The sequence below is a fragment of the Lissotriton vulgaris genome, chromosome 3_1 (genome assembly GCF_964263255.1).
Source record: "Lissotriton vulgaris chromosome 3_1, aLisVul1.2, whole genome shotgun sequence".
NCBI lineage: Eukaryota > Metazoa > Chordata > Amphibia > Caudata > Salamandridae > Lissotriton > Lissotriton vulgaris.
In genome coordinates, this window is record NC_141689.1 from 1,116,868,730 (window position 1) to 1,116,891,980 (window position 23,251).

A 23,251-nucleotide genomic window follows, 5' to 3' on the forward strand; every position below is an offset into this window, starting at 1 on the left:
AGATGTTAAGAATTTTTAGGATGGCCATGCTGCCGAGATTTTATCAATGAAACACAAAGAGCTTTATGTGAGTTAGTTGCACCGCTTTAAATTCTACACATCTAAATTGGAATGGTTAGGAAGGGGCCGCTTCTGCCAGTGGCATCACAACAAGGCCAGAGTGGGCAGTGGAAGTTGCCAGGAGGTGGGTTCGGACTGTATATGACCAAAGAGTATTTCTGAATGTGAACTCTGCCTAAACTGTCACCGAGGTCTTTACTCTCATGGCATTCCCACACATTTGACAATCAGTGGGCTCCATCAAGTCTTGCGTTAATTCCTGAATTATAAGGTCTGTGGATTTCCTGCAGACTCTGCTTCGTTTCTCAAGGTGTAATTCATGCAGAATGAGGAATTACAATGGGGATTGCATCTGTGATTACGGATTCTACTGGTAAATCCTCGCTTTCCAGGGGATCCTAAGGGTTCCACCTATAATTTGTTAACCCTACCCCCCAGGGGTATCAGTACCTTGCTATCTGTAACTGGAGGATTAGATTTGGCTAAATCCATCAGCCCTGTAATGGGGATCCTCAGTAGAGACGCCACGTAATAGTTCACCTGTCGCAATCTGATGTCTCAGTTCCAGGAAAAACATTTTCTTTACAGTTCACATTTGAAGAGTGAGTTTATCTACTATGCAGCATATAATGACTCTCCAAGCATGGTCCGTGCTTATAGGGACTTAGTGATTATAGAAAAAGGATGTCAAATTGCCACCTCCCAGACTCCTCGCTGGGTAGATAACTACTTTAACACTTATAGGTTTTTCCTACAAACCATGTGTGCCACAATAACCCACCAGTTGTTCACGATGATGCACAGATCACCGATTTTGCAGTACCCAGGTTTGCAATTGACAAGGTAGTGCTACTTTCTGATTCTCAAGAGTTTTGTTTGAGTCCGAGGAATGTCCATTAAAAGTAAAAGTCCTGCTGTGCATGTGCTAGAGAGTTCTGGGCATTCCTACCTGCCCTACAGATTCCTAGAGGAATCGGTTTCCAGAAATGCGAAAAGGATTTGAGAAAAAACCCGTTGCTTTTTTTGTCATTATAGTTTCCTTAACTACCCTTAGATCTGACCAATTAGCAAGATCTTGATGGAAAACGCATTTGTCCCCTTGTAGAAATAGGATTGATAAAAACTGAAATCTTCTTAGTTATTTCAGTAAGGAGGTGAAGGGAGACCCTCCTGAGCCAATGAAACAGTGGTGTGTCATACCTGGAAGAGAGGAATCGTCTTGTACTCACCACTGTAAAATCACCATAACTTGGTGGAAATTTCATCCCAGCCAGTTGTGCTCTGGACCAGCGGCAGAGCATAAAATGACACTTCTGCTTCCTAGAAGCGACTTGTTCTAAATGCGAATCTGGTTACAAGTTTTGCTTGCAAGGTTTCTTGAGAGACAGGTCTGCTGCTCGAGCTGTTACTCTACATTTAAGTACTGTTTGGAAACCTGCCTACTTCTGAACAGATGTCAGTAATGTGGAGTTAGAAAGTAAGACTAAGTCTAGGGGTGTATGACCTTTCCTAATTATTTTTTTGTAAAATTTCTTCTACGTTTTGCGGAATTGCGCTTTTTGTACAAAATGTGGATTGGCAGTATTTTGTGTTTTTTCAAACAAGGGGCATGCTTTCTATGAAACACCACACTAGATCTCAGCTACAGATTTGTTAAAGCAGAAGATTCCTCCTAGCAAGACATTTTCTGCACAAAGCAGTCTGTGTTCGTAAAGTATATGAAATCGCATAATATTGTTTTTTAAATGTTGTGAATTTCCAATGACCTTAAATTCGGGACTTTCACTTGCTAATTTCAAGTTTGCCCAGGCCTACTTCGGCCACGTTTCTGACTGACACGAAGTCTTGAGGCCAGCGTTCTATACTGCTAAGAGTAAGACATGTTTTTCCTTCAAGTTAGTCACTCTGCTACAGCTACTGCCCAGAGATCGATATGCTGGCGAGGACTTAAGAGTGTACACGTCTGCACATTATCTGTATGGATATACATGTGCCACAGTGTATAGCAGCAAATCCCAGGACCCCTTTCTCTTCTCCTGAAATCAGTAATTGTTTTATAACAAATAGTTATTCATGCCTGAGAGGGAACAATTAATCATGAACACCTGCATCCTTGTATCCCCTATACTAGAAGTTTTTATGAAATGGTAATTTTCTCCTTTTTACACCAGAAGACCTAGTTTGGTTATACCAAAGTGTTTTGCTGCGAAATTAATAAAATGATAGGCTAAAAACATGCAAGCTGCAACACATGTTTAATTAGGTGCGTCAAAAGGTTTTTCTCAGAAGGAGTGCCTTGTTAGTCAAAACCCCTTCATAGTGAGACATTGTTCTGACCTTGGAACACGTTTCCAATTTTTTTTATCCTATTTTACTGAAAGACAAGAAATAATGCACTTATAAAACCATGTTTCTTTTTGTTAAGTCAGATAAACATGGTCTTTTTTCAGTGACTGAAGCAAAAAAAATGCGGGCAATGAAATTCTTCAAAATGTTCACAGGCCACTTAAAATTGGGCTTACTGAATGAAAAGTCTTTATCGCAACCCTATTTAAATCCTTGAATGTAAAATACAGAAGTTTGTCATTTACAGTACAAATGTATAGTAATATAGGGAACATATGTGGGATGCTCTTGAGCTAAATGGTTATTTTTTTACTGTTTATTACTGAAATTCACTTTGTTTCCCTCTTAACATTTCTCCTACAGTGACAGAGATGCTCGTAAACGTGCTCAACATCTGCTCAGATGATGAACTAGGGACAGAGGAAGATGGGTTTGATGGTAAGGGCATTATGTGGTTTGTTGATTTGTGTGCTTTGAGAAGTTTTTTCAGGCCTGGGGAATGATGAGAATGGTTTTCTATCCATGTTTGCCTTCCCTAACCTAGTTTGTGCAACTTAAACCAACCAATTTCCCGAATTCACCAGAGAAGCTTGATGCATGGCTTTTGTAGTGTCCTAGGAAATTGAATGGATAGCTTCCAAATATGGGTAGCATGGTTTCAACACATGCTGCCTGTTTTGGAATGGAATGATATGTTGATTTTGAGTTTTCTTGTGTAATTTCTGCCATCACATTTCTCTGATCACTGAATACCTAGTTTTAAATATTCAAGGTTGGTAGTGATGATATAGAAAATCTTTAGCCTGTGCATTTGAGTTGTGCTCATGTAGCTTGTGTTTGACAATCGGTTTTGCTCCTGGTGGCTATTACAACAACCTTAATTTTAATACTTGGCGCATATCGCTAGAGTTGGCAGAGGACACTGTCACAGACATTAGTTTGTAATTCCATTTGAGGGCCACTATTGATGCGATTCTGCAATTCAACCCTCTTATTTTAGATGAGGTTATTTGCTATGTCCTTTATGCTTTTCTTTGGATTGTCACCGGGGTTCTAACTGTTCCTCTTTTGTGGTGTTGACTTTTTTTGTTATTATTTTTCAGTCTCAGATCTAATAATTTCTTGAATGGTGGAAATGATGCTGTTTGTAGCCACCTAGTTATCAAACTGTGCTGAATTGTTTTCTGCTGGCTGACTAATTAAATCATGGTGGGATTTTTCTACATCAGTCTCTGAGATGGGATTTATTCTAATTTTCGATCTTAGCTCAGTCTCTGAAATGAAAATATTTGCTGTGGAAGTTGCACGGTTGTAGCAGACATATTGCTACAGTCGCAAACAAATGGACCCCTCCCCCCCCCCCCCCCCCCCCAAATTACATTCTCCATGTTTTTTTTAACTTGGCAGGTGGATCTCAGTCTTGTACAGTGAAGGATTTGAGTGTCTGCAGACTCTGCCTATCGTATGAATTAAAAAACAATACCGGGTCTTGGCCCCTAACTCAGCAAGGCTGAGCCAAAAAATTCACTATTAGAACAACACAAAAGCCAATGCTGAGAGAAACTTTTGAACCAAAAAGGGGGAGATTTTGAAAAAAGCAAAACCACCTGCTTAATTTCTTTAGCAACGTATCAAGATTTATTTTCTTGCAATTATTTTTTACTTTGTATAATACACAATTTTTAGTGCAAGGAGAAGCCAACAGTTTTCATATATACAATACATATTACAATGAAAAAAAGGAAAACATAAGTATTTCAAGCATTCAGTCATACATGGCCGTCCAATCATACACAAACATTCATACACATACTAACCTGATCAACAAACCAAGAGAAACAAATAAAACCACGTATTGGTCAAAAATAAATTGGAAAGAATCCCTTTGGATGATGCAGTTTTAAAGTCTTTTTTGTGTATTTACACCGGGACAAATCTTTCTCTCAAAGTAAGTGAAGGTGCTCAGTCCTTAACACAACAGATAGAGCTGCCCTCCCTAAAAGTAAAGCACCAACCTTGCAAAGCCTATTTGGACTCCCGCCAACTAAGGGCCACCACAAGTGCGGGACTTGCACTTGTTGCAATGAAACAATTGAAGACTCTATCTTCAGTTTCGACAACATTCATTGGAAGCACGAAACGTTTACAAATTGCAAAAGCAAAAATGTAGTTTATGCCATCGTCTGCCCGTGCCCTTTGATATATATTGGTAAAACCACACAGGAAGTCAGAAATAGGATTACCCAGCACAAATCCAGGATCAGGAAAGGAGTGGAAAATGCCCCATTGGTTAACCATTGGACCAGGATGAAACATGACCTAACTGATCTAAAATGGACAGTATTATCAAAAATTGATAAAGATCCAAGAGGTGGGGACCTGGACGCGAAACTATCCCAACGTGAAGCATTACTCATTATGAAATTCAACACCGCCTCAAAAGGCTTGAACGAGATTGCTGAAATCTATAAAAACACCACTTAGATTCCTACTATCAGCTAAGTGTTTATGCGGTTGGCATCCCACCAACTTCTTCTCTCTGTGACTTTCTATGAATCTTTACGTGTTAACTCCCGTTTCTTCATACAAGCGTTTTCCAGAATTCGCTATTGTTTATTTACTCGCATTATGGAGTCCTCCACCAATTGACTTCTGTTGTGTTTTCTAAATAAACTACAAGTCCCATAATGACATGGGGCTTTAAAACAGGAAGTTCTAGTTCCGACCAAACAGGCGAATTTCATCACAACTCGCGCCTTGGAATCTAGGACAGACGCCTTCCTTCCATCGGTATGTGCCCAGTTTAACGCGGAAACCTTGCCAGTAACTCACGCGCTAACACGGTTTATGTTACCCTAGGCAGCACTAACCGTCCCCTCCCCTTCTTCCTTTAGAAACTAGGAGATCCATTTCCCAGAACTAAGGAGAAGTATGGACACGCCGGCAAGCTAACAGCCGGCCGAAGCGCAGGTAAGAGTCCCGCTTCTGTTAGACATTAGGATATAGCGAATGAATCACTGTGAGTGTTTGACACTAAGACCAGCACGGGTATTTCTTCTGCTTTGGTTACAGCTACTGTGAGCATTCTACTTTCAAACTTCCCGACTCACCATCTACGAATTTTGATGACTTGTTGGTCCATTGGCTGAGGTAGGCTGTTGTACGCACTGGATTGTTGAGTCTCACATTATAATTATTTGTGGAACCCCTCCCTAAGCACCCGTTTTTATTTTTTGCAGAACCACTTGGTCCTGAGGAGAACCCCCCTAACAAGCGGGGTTCGAAACGCGTAGACCACTCTACCCCGTATTTGGTCTTTATCTGTTGTGTTAAGGACTGAGCACCTTCACTTACTTTGAGAGAAAGATTTGTCCCGGTGTAAATACACAAAAAAGACTTTAAAACTGCATCATCCAAAGGGATTCTTTCCAATTTATTTTTGACCAATACGTGGTTTTATTTGTTTCTCTTGGTTTGTTGATCATGTTAGTATGTGTATGAATGTTTGTGTATGATTGGACGGCCATGTATGACTGAATGCTTGAAATACTTATGTTTTCCTTTTTTTCATTTTAATATGTATTGTATATATGAAAACTGTTGGCTTCTCCTTGCACTAAAAATTGTGTATTATACAAAGTAAAAAATAATTGCAAGAAAATAAATCTTGATACGTTGCTAAAGAAATTAAGCAGGTGGTTTTGCTTTTTTCAAAATCTCCCCCTTTTTGGTTCAAAAGTTTCTCTCAGCATTGGCTTTTGTGTTGTTCTAATATCGTATGAATTAGCCAGGATGAGTTATTGGTTCCAGCTTATTTCAATACTCTCTGCTGTTACTACTGGTATAACCTAGTTCTCGCTGACATAATTCAGCTTTGTGTACAGTCTTCCGAACCCTGGAGTACTCCAAATATAAACTCAGTTTTTTATTGGCTAAACATTGTATGCAGATTACAATTCTGATCATACTCTATCAGGGAAACATCACTAACAACGAAGGCATTACCACGCGTAACGTTTACAACGGGGCACTTACCACGTAAACGTCTTTTCAATGCGTATGCCTTCAAAGATCGTCTTTACCACGCATAAAAAAAAACCGTAGGATTAAAAAGGGGGGTTGGGGGGGTCCCACCCCCCCCATAAAAAAAGAACCCGCCGTGCTGAAGAAATCAGCGTCGTTAGAGAGGAAGTGGAATAAACTTCTACTTCCTCTTTACGACGTAAGAGCGACGTGGTAAAGTTGATGCGGGGGAAACAAATTCCGTGGTAACGCATGCGTGGAAAAGGCATGCGTTGCAACGGAATTCGTAGTAACGACATATAACCACCCTGTCAATGATGCAATGGAGGCGTGACCGGTCGGATCATGAAGTCTGCAGGTGGTGCGAGTGGTGTTTGTGTTTCTCATAGAACATAGGATGGTTGCATCTTTTGGGAGTTTCTGATCTGGGCGTTAGTACTATGGTGCTAGGGCCATCACTAAAGGAAAACCTAACATTTCAGCTGAGCGGCTTTGCTTAATTGAAATGGGTAATTTTGATGCCACTGATTATTCTTTTAGTCATGACAGCATTCCTATTGAAAGGTACCAAATGGATGCTTTATCCCAGGATAAACCATTGAGTGCGATCAACAAAATAAATAGTGAATCTGGTGTGGCTTCACTTACAGTTTAGGAAGACTCACCAGTGCTATTTGATGCACGTTTGGAATGTTGCATTTATTTTCAAAGTGTCTCCCAGTGACTTAAAGACATCTGCAGCCTAGTCTAGTATAGATCCCTTTTGTAAATGGCTGACATCCTTCTTCCGGATTGAATAACTCATTGTTACGTAACCCAATCAAATAGTGTTGTTACTACTACTTTGCAGCTACTCAGACATGTGACAATGAGTTGATGCACTATGGCTTAGACCAGAGTAGCATGCAGACGAATAGCAAGCCTTTCAGTTAACGGTCAGTCTAATGATGCAGCTAGTAAAAGAGTAGAAAATCACAGACATAAGTGAAACATCCCATCGGACTGGCCACCCGTTGCACTGTAAATATTTAAGTATTTCTGAAAATAAATGCCCATTAAAGTGACACCCAGATGAAGGTACGAGTTATTTGCTTCATTTCAGAAACCTTAACACCTCAGCAAGGATTGCTGGGAATAGAACATGAGTCACCCAAAACCTTTGCAGAGATACTGCAGCCGGTACTTAAATCCACAAAGCTTGCGCAGTGGACTCGTTTGAAGGCCTTGGCTTAATAGATGAGATCGAGAAAGAACACCTAGCACAGTGTGGTTGTTTTCTGTAACTTAATCCTATATTTTTGTAATTAAGCCTAGTATCCAACACTCAGGCTTGTGACTTCATTTTCAGGGTTACTTTGTCTTTCACTTATGTGTAGCTATTGTGAGGAGTTTAGCATAAGGGGGTGAAGACATATCTGCTTTTAATGTGCAATGTGTTGGAATGTGAAGTGATTAGTGCCACCTAATGGTTTATGAATCTGTATGACCTGTCTTTATGAATTGATGATATATCGAGAATACCTGTGCAATTTTACAAACATTTTTTGTTAAAAAAGTCTTGTTTAAATGTTGAATTTGTAACTTTTCAGTCTATAACATCAAGTTGTTGCTTCCTTCCCCCTAACCTTTTCCTCTTCTCGTGATGCCGTTCCAGCTCATTCCTCATTTTTTATGATGCTTGTGTATCGATTTCACTACACTAGAAACCCAATTTTACTCTTTTCTCCCTTACACACCAACTGTCTCATGATTCCCTCTGCAGATGTAATTCGACACACAAGTTTCGTGCAGATGCCTGTTACCTGTAATCACACACTTGTTTCCCGATTTGTTTCGAATGTTAAGTGCGTTGTCAACAAATGGGTCTGTGCAATACAAAAAGGCATTACTATACTGTCCACCTTCAGACTATAAATGTCATTCATGATTTAGTCGTTTTGTTATTTGACTTGTATTGTTAGATGGGGGCAAAGTGCCTTATTCATATATCAAGCCTCTGATGCAAATAGCCTTATCAGTCTAAGGTTATCAGGTTAATTAAATGTCTTCACTCACATTCTTATTTTGAGGAGGGGTGGGTTAGTTGAGGGATAAGAATGAGTGTTTAGAAGCCTTAACATAGACCTGCCTCTACGTAGACCCGCCTGCGTGGAACCACTCCCTTGACTAGTTCTGGGTCCAGTCTCTTTGGTATGAGACAGGAAAGTGTTCCCCATTGCTCTGTAAACTCCGGTTAAAGAGTGAAGTTTGGCTTACCATACCATCAAAGGATTGCCCCTGCACACTGCCTCTAGTGTCTAAACTCTGGTTATCTCATCACATGTAGCATGTCTAATCAATTTTGAAGACGTCTACACTATGAAGGCACTTCTGGTTGTCGATACATTTTCTTGAATTAGATAAGTATTGGATGCTTCTGGTGGCATCAAATGAAGATCTATCTGACTTAGGAACCGGTTCCTTTTGTAAATGGGCAGATATCCTCCCAATCCTTATCCCACAAAGGCAGGTCTTCTTTCTGAAGAAGGCGGCCTTTGACTGTTGAAATTGTTGCTAATTTATATGCACCTGAACTGCTTAACTACGGTCATATGTGTCTAAGTAACTTGACATCATTGTGGCAGCCAAGAGACGTCAAACCCAATACAATGTGAAGCAAGGGGCTTAGGCTATGCCACGTGATTTGTGAGAGGCCCTTAAATCCTCTGGGATTTTTCCTATGGCGTGCGCTATTTGCACCTTAATTGGCCAGTTCTGATATGCAAGTTGACTGAACCATGCCCTGAATGCCCTGTATGACATAGAATGGTGCCTATCAGGAATCTGAAGCAAAACATTCTTCTCTTTGAATAAGTTAGTCATGTATTTTGATCGTCTCCTTCTCTAGGGTTCTCTGAATTAGAAAACCCCATCCACTTGAGGACTTGTAGGCTACAGCATTCTGCAGATATCTCACAACAGTATCCGAAGGAACATCCTTTGGAGAAAAAAACGATTTGTTATTTATACAATACTATAAATCTATGTATTGTGAATGTAAATCGGTTATAAAGAGAATATGGCCAACAATAATTCTTAAAGATATTCTTTAATACTGTTCTAAATATGTCTATATATATACTCGATTAATGGCAGCATCAAGTATGAATGCAAAATACCCCAGTGTGCAATGTGAACCCACTGTGCTCATGAAATTGAAGTGAATGGGGCAAAGTGGTGCACACAAATAACAAAAGCGAATAGTAACAATAATCCTATATTGTGCTTGAAAATATATTTGGTGGCTCCCGTCTCTTCGGAGATGAAGCGGACTGAGCATTAGAGCACTTCAAGGACACAAGAGCTACAGCCAGGTTCTTTCTCCTTTCCTTGGCCCCTGCCATCCCCAGTCTGCCTTTCACTGCAAGGAAGTGGCTTCCAGCCGTGTCTTTCCCCGCCCAGCCACTATGGCCTGCAAACTTCCCAACCTCTGTGTGGCCGAGAACGTGGTACACACAGATCCTGTGGGTTGGGTAGTCAGAGGTTGGGCTAGTCAACCTCCCGGCAGAATCGACCTCCAAACCCTTTCGTTCACCCTCCAACCATCATGGGCACTCAGTGAGAGGCAGGATACGCCATCACCTGCCCTACTGGAGATTGACATCAGACCCCTCTGTTCTTCAGATCATTTGAAGTGGATATTCCCTACCCTTCGCGACCACCCCTCCACCCACTTGTGACAGGCTGGTAGTGGACCATCTCTCCTTACTCCGCCAGGAAGTAGTGGCTCTCTTGGCCAGGGGAGCCATAGAGAGGGTGCCAACACCACAAGTTTGTTGTGGGTGTTATTCTTGCTACTTTCTTGTGCCCAAAAAGGATGGAGGCCTTCGTCCTAGCCTAGACCTGCGCCCTTTCTATTTCTTCCTCCGTAAGAAGGAATTCAAAATACTCATGTTTGCTTAAGTCCCATCTGCCCTGAACCCGGGAGTCTGGATGGTGTACTTGCAGGACACATATTTTCACATCCCCCTACTGCCTGTTCACAGGCATTACCTGTGGTTCCTGGTGGGCCACAAGCACTTTCAGTTTGCTGTGCTCCCTTTTGGCCTTACCAGTGCCCCCGGATGTTGACCAAGGTGATGGCGGTAGTTGCAGCTCATCTACAATAATCAGAGATACCAGTCTTCATTTAGCTCGACGACCGGCTGTTGAAGGCTGGCTTGCCCCAGGTAGTCTTCTCCCACCTTAACAATACAGCGGACCTCTTGCACTCGCTGGAGTTTACTATCAACGTGCTGAAGTCACACTTGACCCCCTCTCAGATGCTCCCTTTTATCAGACCTGTTCTGGACGCAGTGCAGTTTCGGCCTTCTCCTCCCGAGCCCAGGATATTCAGGTTATGATACAGATGTTTCAGCCTCTATCCGGGGATTTGGTGAGACTGACCGAGGCTGCTGGGCCACATGGCCTCCTGCATCTTGCTTGCGACACATGCCCACTGGCATTTCCAGGCTCTGCAGTGGAATCTGAAGTTCCAGTGGATGCGGCATCAGGGTAATCTCTCTGACATAATCCAGATCTCATGAGGAACTGCAAAAGGTCTTCAGTGGTGGCTGAAGAAGCGCGACTGGGTCAGTGGCAGACCCTCTCCCTTTCCCAACCAGATCTGACTGTGGTGACAGATGCGTCACTCCTGGGATAGGGCAGCCACCTTGGAGAGGTAGAGATCAGGTCCCTCTAGTCTCTAGGGTAATCCGGGCTCCCCTTCTGGAGCTCCTGGCAATCCAGCTGGCATTGAACGCCTTTCTACCCTCCTTCACAGGAAGTCTAGTACAGGTGTTCATGGACAACACCACCCCAATGAAGTACTGCAACAAACAGGGTGGAGTGGGATTGTGGACCCTTTGTCAAGAGGCCCTATGCCTCTGGACATGGCTGGAGCCTTAGGGCATATCCCTGGTGGTTCAACACCTGGCAGGCTCTCTGGATGTCTGGGCAGACAAACCCAGGCGAAGATGCCTAGCAGATTGCGAGTGGCATTTCCATCCGGAGGTGGGGAAAGGTCTCTTTCAGCAGTGGGGAGAGCCTTGGTTAGATCTGTTCTCCACTGCCAATAATGCACATTGTCAGTGGTTTTGCATGCTGAAGATTTCAAGGCAGCTCTTGCTCGGAGACACCTTTTGTCTCCAGTGGAGCTCAGGCCTCCTATAATCATTTCCACCCATACCACTCCTGCCCAGAGTTCTAAAGAAGATTACAAACGACATGGCCCTAGTCTTCCTTGTGGCTCCGGACTAGGCCCAGAGTTTGTTATTCTGAGTTGTTGAGCATGGCCATCAGGCTTGCCCCTTCAGGAGGATCTTCTGTTGCAGCAGCAGGGGAGTGTTTTCCACCCGAACCTTTCATCGTTCCGCCTTCATGCATGGAGATAGAGCGGCAGTAGTTGACAACTTTTGACATAGCGCCCAAAGTCTGCAATGTTCTCTTGGCAACCAGGCGTCCTTCTATTGGGGAAAGTTTGTGGCATTGTGTGCAGAGAAACAGATTGATCCTCTTCTCCTTCCCTCGCTCAGTCCCTTCTCTTCATCTGTCTCTTGCCCACCAGGGCTCTGCTTTGGGCACCGAGTGAATGCACTGGTGTATTAAGACCCAGTTTACTAATTTGCTACCGTACGACGGCAGGAAACTCTTTCCGAAGTTATAGCGCTGGCGAACGGACACCCAGCTTGTTAACAGCTACTTTATGAGCAGCCGCACCGACGGAAGGATTAAACCGGAGCGTGCAGATTCGACCGACTAGAGGATTTTAATTCACCACGAATCCAGGTGACATCTGTGTACTTGACACCGAGGACTGTCGTGCATTTCTCGTCTTGAGAAAGACCCGCCGCGACCAACAAGTTGGCGCTTACCAGGGTCGAAACGTCGACATTTTCCTACTGGCCCCATAACTCCAGAATTCCATCGAATTAAAAGAAATTTAGAAGGGTTCAGGAAGTTTGTTAGTGGTTTGGCCTTTTTGCGAGACAAGAATTTTTAGTTTTATGTATATATGTACAGGTTGTTTTTGAATGTATTAACCTTATATAAAACAGTTAAACGTGTCCGTACTCCATTGGTGGCTTTCCAGGGCTCTGGAGCTGGAGGTGGCTTCTACAGTCCAGTCCTAGATTTTGTTTCGATTGATGTTCAGTGAGCTTTCCTTCAAGCTCTGTTATTTTTATTTATTTCAACGGAGACATCTGGGAAAAAGCATTTTCCTGGACTTGAGAAAGTTCTGACTGACTAGATCACCATTTCAAAAATCTGCATGCTTGAGATCTGAATTGAGATTGCACTGCGTGCTTCGTACTGTCACGTGAAGTGCTGCCTGACATTGGGCACTATGGTGCTCTCCCTGTGCTCGAAGTCTGCCTCTTTAAAAGTACTTTATCATCACTACTGTGGGAAAATAGTCTTGTGCATAGCTGCTCTGACCGCATGCTCCTTAGGTTTCAAAATACCATGCTTCCCAAACCATGCTGGTTAGCACTGCCTGGAAGTATTCTCCGCATGAACCATAGAATATTACATTTTTCACCATTTCTCTTTTGGAATTTTGTCAATTACATTTACAATTTTTATTTTCAAAAATACACATTCTTACGTTGTTTACTGTATGTCGATGTGATTAACGTTTACTAAAGCTAGAAAACCTCTGACGTGCATTAAACCGTAAAACAATGTTTGTTACCCGAGTTACTTATCTTTGTCTTTTTGCATTTCTTATCTGTATCATCAGGGATTTTCTTTTTGGGAGGCCGCATTTACTTGAGTAAGAAAAATCACACTATTTGTACAATAGCCAGCAGCTGCCATCTTACATTCGCTATAATTTGCATATGTGAACTTACTTTATTGTTCTCTGCGATGCAGCTGTCATGGCCTAATACATCAGCGTTCCTTGCTCCAACATTAGCTCCCGCGTTCTGTTTTTTGCCTCATGCATCTCACCTAGCTACAGTTACGGAGAGTAGTCGTGAGCTAGAACGCAAGAGCGAGGACCATCATATTTTAATTACGGCTGCAACGTTTCTGTCAAAGCTTATTTGACTGAAATAATTAGAGGTCCTCATGAGGTACCAATTAAAATACTGCATCCGTGCAAGTTGCAGCTTTGACACACTGAGCTATCAGCAATCTGGTACAAAGTCATTTCTTAATTACCTGACCTAGTTTACATATCACACAGCCCCTTCAGCATGTTGCCACCGTTTGAAAGCTCTGCCATTAAAAATCAGCATGTTTGCTTCTGAATGCTGAGCGGATGTTCCTTTCGGTAGATGCTTGCCCTTGATCTTCCTGGAGAAAGTAGGGTGATGTCAGCACTAGCTGTCCAAATGGGGGGTGTAGAAAAGTGTTAATTTAATATTATGTTTCAGATTTTCCATGTGTACGGATTAGCTCAATGTATGAAACTTTAGGTATTTTGCAATCTATACCATGAAGAGTAACAAATAGTGTGGGCTCTTAAGAAAGAAAACTTGACAAATGACCATGAGCTCATGTTTAATATCTAATCACAATGGTGCCCAAAAACTTCTTACCCCTTTAGACCGACCACACTGCCTTTACGTAGTTTATTCTACCCCATGCCCTATACCGTGGGGATAGTAAACCTTTGAAAAAGTAGATTAATACTGCTGGCCTTCTTCCTAGAATTAAACCAGGCTATTTGCAATCAACGGTTTATCTCAACCATTGGTCGAAGTGCCTTAAAAAAGTATGAGAATTGTTATTCTATGCATAAATTGTTTGGGGGGGCAGTTGAGTGAACGTGGGGGTGTGGTCAAAGACGTGGCTAAAATAATATTCTGTAACTTTTCAGGTGAACTACATATAAGATAATGCACAGCTTAAATGGAAATTAATTACAAGTTATGGTAATCACTGGTAAATGCACTGTCATCCATTATGTAACCTCTTTTCGTTAATGCACTGCACCAGAGAGCCACAGAACTGAATCCTGATTGGTGCAGTGGAGAGTAGTTACTTGGGTATGTTTAGTGCTACGAGATCCAAGTCTGTGAAATGAAGCACTGTGAACATGTAGGCCATTATTTTAAACTTGCATTACACACAGTATAAGATGGACTACAGCAACATGCGCAAAAAGGTTTAAGATAGTGTTTTTAAAATGTAGTTTTTTTGCAGACTGTGCCTTGTGCAATTTTTTTTATAACTGTCTTTTAAAAGCACACACTTCACAGCTTACCTGGTAGCTTCTGTTCAGTACCCCTAAAAAAGAATAAGTGTGTCATCAGGAAGCAAGATTTTTTTTGGGTAACTGTATTTTAAAAGTACACACTTGACAGCTTCGCCGGTATATCCCTTACAATACATCTCAAAAAGAATACACCATGAATCTTCAAGTGATTCGATCAATTAAAGCCAATACCAGCTACCCAAGCACCTTTTACCTTCGCAGATTCACCAGTTGCTTGCATTAAAATTTCGTACAGGGAAGCAGGCACCCAGGAAAGAAGGCTTGTTTAGCTGCCTGTCCTCCCTCGGTTTCACAGCACATTACACTCCCTGCCTCACACTTCTGCTGAAGATTTTCCTCTCTCGAAATTAACCGTCCTAGGACGGTTTTCATTTCACAAAAAGTAGGATAACTGTTTTATCTAAAATGAAAAAAGTATGGACACTTTGACCACTGACCCCAACCCATTACTATACCGCAATTGCACCTCCAAGAATTAGATGGGCAACTTTTTTCATTAAGATGAAGTGTAAATACATTTTTTTAAATCATCAGCATCACAGCCTTGAAGAAGTATGCCAAGTAGATGTCTTATAATATAAGCAGTATATTTCAGTGAACAGAAAGGTAGGTTGAAAAATGAGCAGTCTTAAATGCATGCCTGCAGAGAAGTCTAATGTGAGTATCCCATAGTGGACACTTAAAACGTGTATGGCTTGTACGAGTCTTAGCATGTTTCAGAAATATTTCACCACATTAAAACCTAGATGGGGGAACAAGTCTGTCATAACGTTTGCAAGGGAATGGCCTCTTCGAGCCAAAGTACATTCGTTTTGAGACAGTGCAGCCTCCCAACAGACTAGTAACATAACAAAGGCACAGACAGTAATCAAAGATAAAGAGTGGCTAATAGCATTATCCCTTGTGACAATGGGCATTTATTTTTGAAAGCACAGAAGAGGGAGGCCTTTCTGTGGCATCAAGAAACCTGCTGCATCCTTCAGAAACATGCATTATGGTGTATGATTTTTTTTGTTTTTTAGTTGCTCTTTTTCTAAATTTATGTGTAGACCTGGGAAAAAATCTGTTACGACAGCGTAATCTTGCATACGATCATGAATTTCGTGTTATGATTGTTTACCTAAAGTACATCATTACGTCACGTGGTGGTGAAATGTTAGCACGCGGATGAACTCCATTGGTCTGTGTGCGAAATGGCTGTTGTTCGCAGCACTTGTGGTTTTGTGCTACTTATTAAGTGCGGAATGCAGCCTTACATCCAAAATGTACAAGAGGCGAATTTCGCCCTAACACGTAGCAGTCAATGCCACATAATTTTGTGCCCTTTTGTTAGAACTGCATGTAAATATACAAAGTCCAATGACTCGACTTTCACACAACCCGGCGGCCCGTGTGCTTTGAACCTGCAAGAGCCAATCAGGACGAGGGCTTTCTAATAACCCACTGATGCCAATTCAACCCTTTTTAGAACAAGCTCAAAACCAGCAGCGCCATGAAGCTAATTTATCTGCACTCATCACTACACTAGGGGTCCAGACACACGAGGAAGAAAGAAGAGCAGAGGAAAATGGAAGGGAGAGAAAACTAGTCAAAGCACACTGAGCAAGAATGATAGAAGCAAAAGAGGAGCAGTGGCAAAAAACAAGTAAAGGGTATGGCAATTAGATTAAAATACGTTGCAGAAAAAGGACTGCTAGAAAATGTAAGACAATGCGAGGTATGCAAAAAGTAAAACTGCATGAAAGAAATGCTGAGATATGGAGGGAGTCAGAGATAGTAAAACAAAAGGGGTATGATTAACCAGGTTCAACAGATTGAAAAGAGAGACAAATCTGCAAAAAACAACAAGGGAGAGAACAATACGAGTGGTGGGGGAAACGCACGGAGACAAAGTGAAACAACACGTACCTAATAATTACTGAGCGGCCGGGAAACTGAAAGTACGGCCGGCCTGCGGCCGGCCATGAATAATTAGGGGAGGAGAAGCCGCACAGCACACGCTGGGCGAAGCCCTTTGATGTGCTGTGCGGCCGTGAATGCGCGTGCTTGTTTGGTCACGTGATTCACGTGAACTTAAAGAAAACCACAGGAACGAAGCCCTTGGTTTGACGAGGATTTTCAAGACATGAATTCTCGCTCCGCTCAATGCGCTTGCGCGCATTGATAGGTCGCGAGACCTATAAAAGCCCTGAAGTGCTACAACCTAACCCTACTGAGTACGATTCATATACAGGATAGGCTATCCTGATGCAAGGCATCTACACATGCAAACTCGCACATGAATGTACTGGCACTCACACACAATTTCATATCAGTCAATACATTTGTTTTGACAAGTGTTTAACTTCGTTTATGTCCACTCTGCTGTGCCTTGATTACCACCCGCTCTGCCTCACCGTCACTATTTCACCCCCTCACACCTTAGCCTAGCTACAGAGAAATGCTGGAGCCCCTGTTGCAACATCATGTCATCATTTAGGATTCCGGCGGGTCGCGGGAGGCAGCATATTCTGCCTCTGAGACTGACCTGTTCGCATTGCAGCTATTCAGCAGCACGTTTATATCCCACTGAGCTTGCTGTGCTACCCTTATGAGCACCTTATGGATATTGTCCAAAGAAGTGTGGAATACAGTTCAAGTTCTAAGATTCTCCCTGTTGTCTGTGCATAGCATCCCCATAAGGCCAGCACTAGACTACTTCCTGTCAGATAATGCTAAAATCGAATTTGGGCTGGACTGCTCACAAACCCACAGGATACTAAACTCATCCTATTAAAAAACTGAAAACTCCCAACAGGACCAAAATCATAGAAACTTCAAAAAACAAGTAAAATCAGACTTAAGATAATATTTAAAAATGCACAAGAAAAATCCAACAAAAATTTAGCAGAGGCTCTAATAATCTGTAAAAAGACATAGAGTATCATTGTAGACAACCGATTACCCAACTGATATTTAAAGATTCTGGCTGCAAAATGCTTTAATTGTAAGGCTCCAGTGCATATATGCTTGAATCACTAGATTAGTTCAACCTCTCTCATCATGCTTCTCGGATATTTGTTCACTGGAACATTTTGTGCCAAAGCCGATTGAGATGTGGTGTTTATCGGGCCTGGCTTTCAACCACCTTGAACATGTACTTGTGGATATAAATATGCTTCTTAATTACAGAGCGGCAGCAGCCACTATGTAGATATAGTTAGGATTTCCAGAGGTAGGAATTCCTCAGATTTTTCCTTGCTAATAACGTTGGCATCGTTTGAAGAATCACCACAAAACCTTACAGACCTATTGCTTTTTTCTACATTGGTTGATGATTCAAAGTTTCCTGATGTTTAGTTAAGCGGGTGTAACGAAGGGGGGGGGGCGGGGGGGGGGTATGCATTTTTCCACCAATGCATTTTCCATAGACTTTTGAGACAAACGTAGTGGCACAATAGTCAGTTGGATTTTCTTAAAAATTAGCAGGAATATAGATTATAGTGTAGAAAGGATCTTTTTCGTTAATAGATCAAATTTGGCTCAATAGTTAAAGGTATAAGGCAGAAAAACATAGTGCTATATTGGGCCGCAGCACACTGCAGTAATTTTGCGGTATATTGCGGCTCATGCCAGTGACAAATCACAGTATTATTGACTGAAGGTAGACCTTCCAAAAGTAAGTCGGTTGTATTGTTTTTAACACACTTTGTGTGTTTTCAGTTTCACAGTAAAGTCTACATTACTGCTAGTTTTTGACATATCTAGGAAGACAAGGGGGACTTTAGCATACTCTGTACAGGTAAGTGAAATATTTTTCTTTCCATGTATATATTTTAAAAAAAGGTTTACGGAATAACACAGTACTACCTTAAAAGTACAGCGTTCATAAAAAGAGTTTTATCTTTTAAATTTACCCCAATGCTCTTTGTTTTTGGACTGTACGCCACTCTACATCACTGTACTCTACACCAATCTGCTCTATGCAAGTGTACTCTGCGCCACTCTACTGTGCACCACTCTACTCTAGGCCTCTACACTCTACAACACTACTATACGCCATGCCATTCTACTTCACACAATGCCACTGTTGTACCTGACACCCTTGGCGTGGTTTTCCCCCAGCCTTTAGCCTTCAGCCTTCCAGTCTCCAGTTTATGCTGACGCTGTTTTCTGGGTTAAGGACTCTGCACACTCTACCATTGTTAACCAATGCTAAAGTGCTTGTGCTCTTTCCTTTAAACATGATAACATTGTCTTACACGCAATTGGCTCAATTAATTTACTTAGTAAAGTGGTACTACATGTAAACAGGACCTGTAAATTAAATGCTGCTAGTGGGCCTGCAGCACAGATTGTGCCACCCACTTAAATAGCCTTTTAAACAGGTCTCAGGCCTTCAATTGCAGCCTGTGTATGCAGTTTAAACTGCCATTTCGACCTGGAAAAATGAACCCTTTGTCAGACTCAAACCTTCCTTTTTAGGTTTTGCCTGTCGAAAGCTGCGCAGCAGCGTTTAGCGCAGGCGAAATCTTTTGTTTACAGTATGTGGGCTTTGTCCCGCCTCTGTCTTCCATTGGCTAGCTCCATAAATGGAGGCAAGCCATTGGAAGAGAGAGGCGTCCGTCATTCTGCGAGGCGACTCGTGGGCGTTCCGGCGATTTTTTTTTTTTTTTTTTTTTTTCTCATCCAGCCCCTTTTAGCACGTCATTGCGGTGGTGGGCGGGGTTTTTTTTTTTTGTCGTCAAGGTTTGTTTTAGTCGTTTCTCTGAAGATGGCGGCCGGGCAGTAGCTTGCCTGTGAAGCTCCGCAGTTTGTGGGCTCATCGCACATTCCAATCTTGCACATCACGGAACAAAAGAGCCAGAGGACTATTGCAGAGGATGCAAGAAATGCTTATGAGATCTCTTCGTATCAGCGGTGCATGCATAGCAACCCAGGGCAATCGAAATTCCCATTGAAAAATGGCGTTCGGTCAGCAGAGCATTGGCCGTTGCTTAACTTGAGCTTCTTCTCTTCACAATTTAAAAACGTTCTCTTTAAAGTGCTCGCTGGCCCTGAAGGATAGCGCTGGGCCGAATATCTAAACTTGATATAAATATAAACGCGTTTTGACCCGTGCCCGTTTGTCGGTGCCCACTTTAGGTTATTCCTGCGGCAAGAGGACACTTCCCACCGCCTTGTATGTACGGTCCTCGCCAGACCTTTCATGACCTTCCCCGTAGCACCGAGTCGCCAAGCATCCTGACCCTGGGGTGAGACCCCTCGCCCCGCTACACTCGGGTCCACGGAGGGCCTCTGCAGTCCCGTGGGGTGCATTATACAGCGGCGGTCGCAGAGCCTCTTTTTGAAGACCGTATTATCTCTATAGCCCATTAGGGAGGCCATGGACACAGATTATTTGGGAACAAAAGGGGTTAGGTCCTTTATGTGGTGAGGGCTAGACCTAATATCAATAGTGAACAACACAAAGTACCCAAACCACAGTGACTCAATACGTTTTTTTGATACAGGGTAAGAAACCAATTTATTGTCGCTTCCCTAGACACCATTATTTTGTGTCAATCATTTTGTATTTTTTATATTTTCAAAAAATTGCTGACCGAAAAAGACATTGATTGCAAATATTTACAAGGCTAAACAAGCTTTAACAAACATTAAAGGCAAAGACTATTTACACATTTAGAAACCATTATGTCACGCATTAGAAAGTATTCTCACATCAGACATTCAATAAAACAATTATTGAAAAAATAATACAAACATTTTTATCACATTTTTATCTAGACCAGACTGGAGTCACTGGTCTGTCATCAGGGCTGTATGTGTCTTGTATCTGTAGGATACAAAAGCAATGTTTTGCTTAGTCTAGTGTGTGGGCTCCTTATTACCATGAAGTAGCTATAATGACGGTGTGCGCTACATACCAAGGCTGCTCAATGTAGAATTTCAGAGGAGGTCTTTTGTAGGTCCGTTTAAATGAATAGCGTGGCCAAACAGAGAAGCCTAGAAAGATTTTAAGGGTGTTTTTTAATTACATGATTGATTCATTCAATATGCTAGTGGCTGAGTCAGTTTAGGGAAGTGAAAGCGTACCTTTTACTTTGGGTAGTGCCGACTGCTGGCAGGATCCATTAGGAGCGGCGTAACCATCAATTTGGATTCTGAGATATGGGAGAGATTGACATTCAGAGGCTTAGCGGCTTGCAAATGGTGTTTCACACTCGCTTGGAGAATTCGAAGAAAGGTTGCCTACCTTGATTTGATCTCTCGTTTGCGCATGAAAGGGGTTGTTAATTTCAGCGTTTTAAAGGGAAAAAGAAAGCGCGACCTTAGTGGGATGTTCTCGCTAGTTCAGCGCTAGTCGAGCGCGTTTTAGTGCAAATGGGGCAAATACCTGTAGCTGGAGCTGCTGCTCTGTGCTGCTGGATTCAAATTTCTCTCAATAAAGATGGCCGCCGCTGTTTCCTGTTTGTTATATGCAGAAACTGTGCTGATGCATTATGGGGCATGTAGTCCCATAAATCGCAATTACTTAAAAAAAAAATTGTTATTGTCAGAAAAATCATGAGTAGGTGCTGGGCATATTATCGTCAACACCTTATTGTAGTTTGGAAGTAATGGGTACATCACTCCCAAATATTTGATGTATTGTTTGTTTTAAGGCAAAGAATGACTCTGCTAGGATGTCCTAGCGTTTTGGGTGGCTTCTCGGGGCCAGGGACCTATTCTCATGAGATAGAGGACCAAGACCAGCGGGCAAACCAGGGATGTCTTACCGGTGCAAATCAGGACAGATGTAATTAGATATGCGCTATCTCAGACAGGTTATTCAAACCAGTCTGTGCACTGTTAAATTTTAAAATCAGATACGCTTCCTTTTGTAGCAGAGCGCGCTCGACGTCGTGGCATTTTGACCTGGAATTCATAGTGTACAGAACAGACCATTTGAATTCTTGTTCATTGTGGGACTTCTCACAGAAATGCTCCACCATTGGAGCAGACATCACCTTTTTCTTAATTCGCGATCGGTGCTGGCTTATTCTTTGGTTGATTTGCTGACTGGTTTTTCCAATGTAAATTTATTGGCACGGACATAGAATCATGTACACAACGTTCTTTGTTCTGCAATTAGAAAATTCTTTGTGCTTCCACTTGATCGCATGATGTACAAACTTGTCGCCTTCTATTGTGCTGCAGTTACCACATTTGTGGTGGCCCTCGATAGGCTTGAGATTCCATTGCGGCAATAAGTCGCTCTTGGGCTTAGGAATAACCACATCAGCTCGGATGAGTTCCTGGCCAATGCTGCGTTTTTTTCTGTAGGCAAAAATGGGTTTGGGGAACGGGCAGCTCAACCCCTCCAACAAATGCCAATTTCTTAATACAGCCTGTCTTAGTTTGTGTGTGTCCGGGCAGAAGGTGGTGACGCACACGAGTTTCTCCAAAGGTGCGTGCTGTTTGGTTTGTAATAAACATTCTCTAGGCGTATATTTGGCACGCTTAAGAGAATGTTGGAGGAGCTTCCGTGGATAACCACGCTCTTGCATATCACAGCAAAATGCTTGGGCATGCAGCTCATAGTCTTGTATTTCTGAGCAATTCCGTCTTATTCTTAATAATTGCCCATAGGGTAAGTTAGCTTTTAGACTGCGGGGATGTGCACTCCTGTGGTGTAAAATCGTGTTTCTGTCAGTGTCTTTCCTGAACAATGATGAAACCAACCGACCGTCCACACACCTCATTTCAATATCCAAAAAAGTCATCCGGCTAGGGCTATTTTCTATCAAGAATTTTATATCTCTGTGCCTAGTGTTAAGCCATCCGTGAAAGGCCATTAAATCGGTCTGGCTCCCCTGCCACAGGAGCCAGACGTTGTCTATGTACCTGTACCACTGTAGTATTTGATGTTTAAAGGGATTATTCATGTCCACAAACCTTTCTTCATACTGCGCCATAAAGAGCACCGCCATTTCTGGGGCATAAGGACATCCCATGGCAGTGCCCTTCACTTGCATATAGAACTGACCGTTAAAGGTGAAGTAATTTCTCTTAAGTGCTATTGCTGCCAATTCTAAAATGAAGGCAGTCGGAACCCGATGTGGTCTTTCTCTCATGTCCAGATATAACTGCATGACTTCTAGGGCTTCTTCCTGGGGGATTTGGGTATACAAGGACGTAACGTCCATTGTAACCATGATTTGCGATTGCGGATCAAAGATGGTACCTTCGACTTTGTTCAAAAAGTCGGTTGTGTCACGCAAATAAGATTTAACCTGGCACACAAATGGCTTTAGAAAGAAATCCACATATTGCGCTATCGGCTCTAAACAGGAGTCACAGCCCGACGCGATGGGACGTCCGGGGGGCTCTGTCAAGCTCTTGTGTATCTTCGGAAGAAGATAGAGGACAGGGGTCCTAGGGCACTTCTTTAAGAGGTAATCATACGCCTTATTGCCCAGGAAGCCACTTTCTTTGCCGGAGTCCAAGACTCTCGCAATTTGTCCCTGGATGTCCTTTGTGGGGTCCTCTGTTAATGCGCTATACCAGATGGTATTGTTGTCTTGCTTCCCACCCTCTGACGGGTACATAGGACGG

The 23,251-nt window shown here is 42.4% G+C and overlaps 1 protein-coding gene across 7 annotated transcripts in view; it reads left to right on the forward strand.

The window, feature by feature from the left end:
• Nucleotides 1–23,251, forward strand: part of PPP3CA (protein phosphatase 3 catalytic subunit alpha) — a 707,038-nt gene that overhangs the window by 628,737 nt on the left and 55,050 nt on the right. For all 7 annotated transcript variants that reach the window (XM_086961590.1, XM_086961592.1, XM_086961587.1 and 4 more), the window contains exon 10: nucleotides 2,770–2,844. In XM_086961590.1, coding sequence (XP_086817716.1) covers nucleotides 2,770–2,844 — 75 coding nt within the window. The remainder of the gene's footprint in view (nucleotides 1–2,769; nucleotides 2,845–23,251) is intronic.